The 7,139-nt window shown below is 51.1% G+C and overlaps 1 protein-coding gene across 1 annotated transcript; it reads right to left on the minus strand.

Annotated features, from left to right (window-relative positions):
• Window positions 1–6,172: 6,172 nt before the first annotated feature.
• LOC109770721 (uncharacterized) lies at window positions 6,173–6,922 on the minus strand. The gene has a single exon (XM_020329429.1). The coding sequence runs from the start codon at window positions 6,920–6,922 to the stop codon at window positions 6,173–6,175; it is 750 nt and encodes a 249-aa protein (XP_020185018.1).
• Between the last annotated feature and the right edge of the window lie 217 nt (window positions 6,923–7,139).

Consider the following 7,139-nt stretch of genomic DNA (forward strand, 5'->3'; position numbering starts at 1 on the left):
AAGATCTCAAGCTCCTACAACACAAGCTAAAGGCGAAGCACTTCCAAAGCTTCAAACAGTGGCTAGATAACATGTTTTAAATCAGTCTTAATGTTTCCAAGAGCATGAATTGGCTAAGTTTCCCTTGTATATAGGGATCATTTGATCACCTTGTAACTTAGTTTTATTTTACTTTAATGAAAATTTATCGTAGAACAATTTGTTCTACGGTTTTCGGTTCAAAAAAATTGTTTGTTGTTGCCCACCCTATGCATTTCAGCTTGTGATCGAAAAGGGTAGAGCCGTCCATGCAACCTTCTGATTGGCCAGGCTTGTCATCCTTCCTCGGTTGGCGTGCAGATCTCTGGTTCATCTGTATGTGGAGGTCCTCGGTCGAGTTTGGAGATAGAGCGTGAAGCTCAGCTATAGATTCGAGATCTTCAACCTTCAGTTGTAGTTCTAGGAACAATGGTAATGGGGGACGAAGGCAAACGATGTTTACCCAGGTTCAGGCCCTCTTGAAGAGGTAAAGTCCTACATGCTGCTTTGATTTTATTGATGTGATGGAGTACAGAGCGCAAGATGATCTACCTCAAGATCGTATGATTGTGTTCTAAACCCTGAGGCTGATAATCGTGACTTTGAAGACTAAACCCCTCGGCTTATATATGCACCGGGGTACCTAGGTTACACACGTGGTCGGTTGTCTATGCGTCGGCTACAGAGCAGTCCTTGAAGTACATGCCAAGCTTTTGGAGGTTTCCATCTTAAGTACGCTTCGGTTCATACCGTCGGTAGTCCTCCCTTTAGTGATCAGCGGGCCGTATAGGTTAGTACCCCTTAGTCCCGGACACCGTCAGTAAAAGCGTTGATCCAGAAAAAATAGATTTATCTTAAGTAACATAACGTCTCCTTTTGTCTTAGACAATAATCAGATCTGTATCCCCGCAAAAAAAACAAATCTGTATATCTTTTTGTTCGAAAGATATACAGTAACACAGACAGATCCTCTGTTCCTCTCAGAGAAGAAACGACGTCATTTTTAGTTTTTGGTGGCAGCATACTTTTGTACTAGCATTTTTAACAAAAACAAAAAACAAAAACTTTTGTCCTAGCGGCGCCCCGGTGTCCATTGTCCTCCCTGGCGACAAATCTGCACGCGCGACGTCCTGAAAGCTGCAAGGGCCGGCCCGAAACAACTGACGTCTCAGCTGCTTGCAATGCAGCCTCTTCTCACGATCAGCTCGTTCTCGCCGGCTACGACGAACCGGGATCACGACGCACGCAATAGCCTCGTGGTCGGACCACCGATCGTCGCGGCGCCGTACCACCTATGCCCGGACCCCGGAGTCCACTGTTCCGCGGTCAACCGCATGGATTGCGTCGCCGTACTGCCTCGGGGCTTGGCGCCACCGATCCCATCTCCCACCAGATCGATCCAAGATGGTCCTGCCACAGCATGCAATTGCAATGCAATGGACCGAAGCAAGCAACAGCGAGGCGCCACCTTGTTCGTGGTACGTTCGGTGCACGCCGCGGCGATAGATGGATAGATAGATCCTCCACGGTTCGAGCTAACGCGAACCGTACGTATCTGCGGTCCGCGCGCACGAGGTGTGTCCGTTCTGTTCTTGACTTGAAGGTGATGGCGGCAGCAGCTATAGGCCGGTGGTGGTGTCGCATGTGTTCCGTACGTTCACAAGTCCGCGCGGAATCATATGCTCTCCCTCCCTCAGAAACTACAGTGGCTCATGTCCGCGTCCGGGGGCCACGCCACACGTAGCACGTACGTACGTCCGGGGCTATGGCCGACCGCGCGCACCCGGCGTCGTCGTTGCGGCTCGTGTCAGGTCCCCATTAAAGCAAGTATAATAGGTCCTAGTCAGCTGGCTATAAGGTGTTCCACGTCAGCAAAATCTTATTTGAAGGAGAAAGAAAGCGGGAGCGAGAATAGAGCTGGCGCTTCATCTATCGCCGGGCGTTAACACAAGCTCCGATGCATTTGAGCGAGCATGCAGCTGGCAACCAGGGCAGAGCATGCAGCCAGCCAATCACTGTACATTTCCTTGCATCTCTCTCCATGCAAACATTAAAGGCAATAGCTAACCTACATCCCGTTTATTATATGCGTTAGCTATATGGCTGACCTGGCACTAGTATAAAGCCGGCAACAGGCTATTCTATTAGCTTTGCTCTTATATCTGGCATCCGGTTTCGGCGATCTCGGGAGACATATTGGATCTAGAGCAGCCCATGGTTTTGATGCAACCTTTTGCAATCAGTGGTACATATCCAGAGTCATCTATTGCTAATCTCTGATTGGTGTCCCCTGTGTGGCAATAACGGACCGATGGGTCATCACGCAGGGGTCACGTACAAGAAAAGGAAAACGCATGTCGTGCCGGGCAGCCAGCGGATATGGTCTGGATGGAGTGGCCAGCGCATCCCGCCTGCAATCCAGTGGATCCGCCGTCGAGTGGGACGGTCGTGTCAGGACTCAGACTCGGGACAGCAACGTTGGATAGCAGCAGGAGGATGTCGATCGTGTCGCCGTCCGGTGGTGGAGCTGCTGCGCCCGCAAGCCGATTGCTATTGCTGGATCTCCATCATGAATGGCTGCTGCTGTGAGTGATCGATCGTCTCTTTTGTTGGATCCGTTTTTCCTCCTGGGAGAGGGAAATGTGATGCCTCCGTCCGACACGGACATGGTCTTTCTTTCTTTCCTTATTAGCCTGCTATAGTGCGTGTCACTTATGTCATGCTCACGGGGTGCTGAATTGATGGGTGCCAACACCGCCGGTACACACAACGCCTGATATTTCTCTATCGACAGGTGAAATTCGTGGAGTGGAGCAAAAAAGCATGACCCCGTCTCGAAAAAGAAGCAGGGGAAATGAAACCTGAGTCTTAGAGCATCACTAGTAGTACCCTCAAACCCTCAAACCAGTTTAAGGGTTGAGAATTGGCATTTTTTGGGACGCGGCCAATCTGCACCCGAGCTCAAATGAGCACGGGTGAACAGTAAAATCGAAAAAAAAATCAAAAAAATTTCAAAAAATTCCAATTTTTTTAGAGAAACATTGACAAAAGTTCTAAGTGCCTGCAAAAAATCGTCATGAAATCACATTCCTAGAAGGCGTGGCAAAAAAACAAAAACAGTACTCTAAAAAAGCTACTTTCAAACGCATTTTTAAGCACTGAATTTGTTTTTTTTTGCCACGCCTTACAGGAATGTGATTTCATGATGAATTTTTGCAGGCACTTAGAACTTTTGTCAATGTTTCTCTCAAAAAAAATTTGGAATTTTTTGATTTTTTTGATTTTTTTTCGATTTTACTGTTCATGCGGGAGCATATGAGCTCGGGTGCAGAATGGACTTTTCAGATTTTTTGGCACTTTTAAGGGTTGAAAAATAGGGGCAAAGGCTAGAACCCTCAAACCCAACTCTTATAACGGAATATTCCCTTCCTCCACCTTGATTTCGGCCGTCCTCCACCACGCCCGTCTCCGTCGGCGAGGAGAGCTCGGGGCGACGCGGCTGCCTCTGGCCCGCCTGGCCTCTGGCGCGGCGGCGAGGAGAGCTCGAGGAGGCCTGGGGCCGGCCTGCCTCTGGCTGCGGGAGGCGGCTGGGGGGCGGGAGACCGTTGTCGATGGTGGGCGGGGCGCGGCAGGCGGCCTGGTGCGGGAGGCGGCGGGCGGCTAGGGGGCGGGGTGCGGCGGTTGGGGGAGGTCGAGGAGGTGGAGGAGAGGTTGAGGAGGCCGGGTGGCGGCCGGACGGCGAGGAGAAAGCTCAGGGCGGCGACGGCGGTCGCGCGGCATGGGTGGGTGCTGCGCGGGGCGGGAGGCGGCGGGGAACGGCGGATCCGGTGGCGGGGAGTGTGGCGCAGCCGGCGGCGGACGGCGTGCGTCGAGGGGAGGCGGGGGGCGGCCGGATTGGCGGCGGGCGGCGGCCGACGGCTCGGGAGGGAGGAGGCGGGAGGTTGGGGACGGGATTTTTTCCTCCCGCGCGACGTGGGAAGAGGAGTGCGTGTTGGGGTCGAGTGCGCCTCTCCAACCCTCACTTCTACAGGTTGGAATTGGGTTTAAGGGTTTGACCCTTACTTTTTTTTGAGGGTTTGAGGATTTAGGGGTTCTAGTATTTGCCTTTTTTTGTTCCAACCCGGAAAAAAGCGGTTATTTTTTAGGGTTTGAGGGTTTAGGGGTACTACTAGACATGCTCTTAGTAAGTTAGGAACACCGTCGTGCACATGAAAGAAGCAGGAGCTAGCTGGATTTTGGCCGAAATTTGGTACTATGTGACCAAACCCAATCAATACATGGGAAAATGAACACCGTCTGGGCGGCCTCATTGGCTGTCGTGTCGCTGTCCCCATCCTGCCATACCACGGATGGCTTGAAGAGCCTTTCTAGGAAGGTGTTTGTAGGGACTGGGTCGTGCTTGGCGCCCATGCGGGCAAGGACATCCGTGGCTTGGTTACTGTCTCTAGAGACGTGGTGAAATTCTAGACCCTCGAATCGGGCCGACATCCTGAGGACGGCGTTTCTGTATGCCGCCATTTTCGGGTCTTTGGCGTCAAATTCGCCATTGACCTGGGAGATAGCGAGGTTCGAGTATCCCCGCACCTCAAGCCGCTGAACACCCATTGACGTTGACATCCTAAGACCGTGCAACAGTGCCTCGTATTTGGCCGCATTATTGGAATCCGTGTACATAATCTGTAGAACGTACCGAATATTGTCGCGTGTGGGGGATATGAGGATCACCCCGCCCCCCGGTCCGGCCAACATTTTAGAGCCGTCAAAGTACATTGTCCAGTGTGCATATGTCCTATGTTCCCTCGGGAGTACGGCTTCGGTCCATTCGGATAGAAAATCGGCCAACACCTGAGACTTAATAGCTCGGCGTGGTTTGTACACAATTTCGAAGGGAAGGAGGTCTATGGCCCATTTGGCGATGCATCCTCTGGCGTCCCTGTTATTGATGATATCATTTAGGGGTACCTCAGATACCACTGTTACCGAACACTCTTGAAAGTAGTGTCGCAGTTTCGGGATGCCATAAATACTGTATAAGCTATCTTTTGGTAGTGTGGATATCGAGATTTGCATGGTGTGAGAACCTCTGACACATAGTAGACCAGCTTTTGGACCTGGAACTTGTGGCCCTCTGATTCTCGTTCTACCACAAGCACCGTCACCACTTGATTGGTGGCTGAGATATACGGCAGCATAGGTTCACCGATACCCGGTACGGCTAGGATGAGGTTACTTGCGAGGAGTGTTTTGATTTCCTCTAGTGACGTAGTCGCTTCATCAGTCCACTCGAAGTTCTTTGTCTTTTTAAGTAGCCTGTAGATTGGCAGTGCCTTTTCACCGAGGCGGGAGATGAAACGGCTTAGAGCCGCTACGCAGCCTGCCAGCTTCTGAACGTGCTTGAGCTCTGTTGGTATCACTAGCTGTGATAGGGCTCTGATTTTGGCCGGATTGGCCTCTATCCCTCTATGGGAGACAATAAATCCGAGCCGTTTTTTGGCGGGGACCCCGAAGACGCGCTTGTCCGGGTTGAGCCGTATATCGTAAGCCCGTAAATTTTCGAAGGTTAAGCGGAGGTTATCTACGAGTTGATCGACGTTTTTGGTTTTAACAACCACGCCGTCTATGTATGCCTCGACTGTTTTGCCGATTTGGTTTTCCAGGCATGTTTGAATCATGCGTTTGTACGTGGCTCCCGCATTCTTTAACCCGAAAGGCATTGTGTTAAAGCAGAATGGCCCGTAAGGGGTGATGAACGCGATTGTAGGTTGGTCCGACTCCTCCATCTTTATCTGGTGATATCCGGAGCATGCGTCAAGAAAGCATAGTGAGTCGTGTCCGGCAGTGGCGTCGATGATTTGATCTATGCGGGGCAATGGGAAGGAATCCTTAGGGCAAGCCTTGTTTAAGTCTTTGAAGTCGACGCAGAGCCGCCATGATTTGTCCTTCTTGGGTACCATGACCAGATTTGCTAGCCATGCAGGATGCTTATTTCGTGGATGAATTCGGCCTCCAGTAGCATTGCCAATTCCTCACCCATAGCCTGTCGTTTAGGTTTGGAAAATCGGTGCAGTGTCTGTTTGACTGGCTTGAAGCCTTTTATGATGTTCACGCTGTGCTCCGTCAGCCTCTGTGGGATGCCTGGCATATCCGAAGGGTGCTAGGCGAATACGTCCCAATTCTCGCGTAGGAACACCCGTAGTGCCTCGTCAACTGCGGGGTCCAGCTGTGCTCCGATGGACGCCGTTTTATTTGGGTATGTCGGATGTACTTGAAATTTTACTATCTCATCAGCAGGTTTAAATGACTTGTATTTTGACCTTTTACTGAGGACCACGTCGTCCCTATTAACTGTAGTGCGGAGCACTGTTAATTCTTCGGCTGCTAGGGCCTCCGAAAGTGCCTCGAGGGCGAGTGATGCTGTTTTATTCTCAGCTCGGAGGGCTGTATTATGATTGCTGGTGAGCGAGATAACAGCATTGGGCCCTGGCATTTTGAGTTTCATGTACCCGTAATGTGGTATAGCCTGGAACCTTGAGAATGCCTCACGTCCCAATAGGGCGTGGTATCCGTTGTGGAAGGGCACAATGTGGAATAACAAAGGTTCGGATCTGTAGTTATCGGGAGTATCGAACACTACGTCCAACGTGATGCGTCCAGAACAACGTGCCTCCCTGCCGGGGATAATTCCTCGGAATGTGGTATAGCTATGCTCGATGTGGGATCTGTTGAACTGCATCTTGTCGAGTGTGTCCTCATAAATGAGGTTCAGGCCATTACCCCCGTCCATCAGTACTTTAGTTAGTCTGAAGCCGTCGATTATGGGGTCGAGGACTAGTGCAGCGGGGGCGTGGGTGGGGCAAGACCTTGGCTCGTCCTTCTGATCGAAGGTGATAGTGTTGGGGAACATAGTAATTCAAAATTTTCCTACGATCACGCAAGATCTATCTAGGAGATGCATAGCAACGAGACGGGAGATTGTGTCTACGTACCCTCGTAGCCCGAAAGTGGAAGTGTTTAGTAACGCGGTTGATGTAGTCGAACGTCTTCATGATCCAACCGATCCAAGTACCGAACGTACGGCACCTCCATGTTCAGCACACGTTCAGCACGATGACGTCCGTCGA

This window comes from Aegilops tauschii, chromosome 1 (assembly GCF_002575655.3).
Source record: "Aegilops tauschii subsp. strangulata cultivar AL8/78 chromosome 1, Aet v6.0, whole genome shotgun sequence".
Lineage (NCBI taxonomy): Eukaryota > Viridiplantae > Streptophyta > Magnoliopsida > Poales > Poaceae > Aegilops > Aegilops tauschii.

Excerpts from the sequence above, each read along its gene's own strand:
- LOC109770721 (XM_020329429.1), bottom strand. The coding sequence starts at position 6,922 with ATGTTCCCCAACACTATCACCTTCGATCAGAAGGACGAGCCAAGGTCT.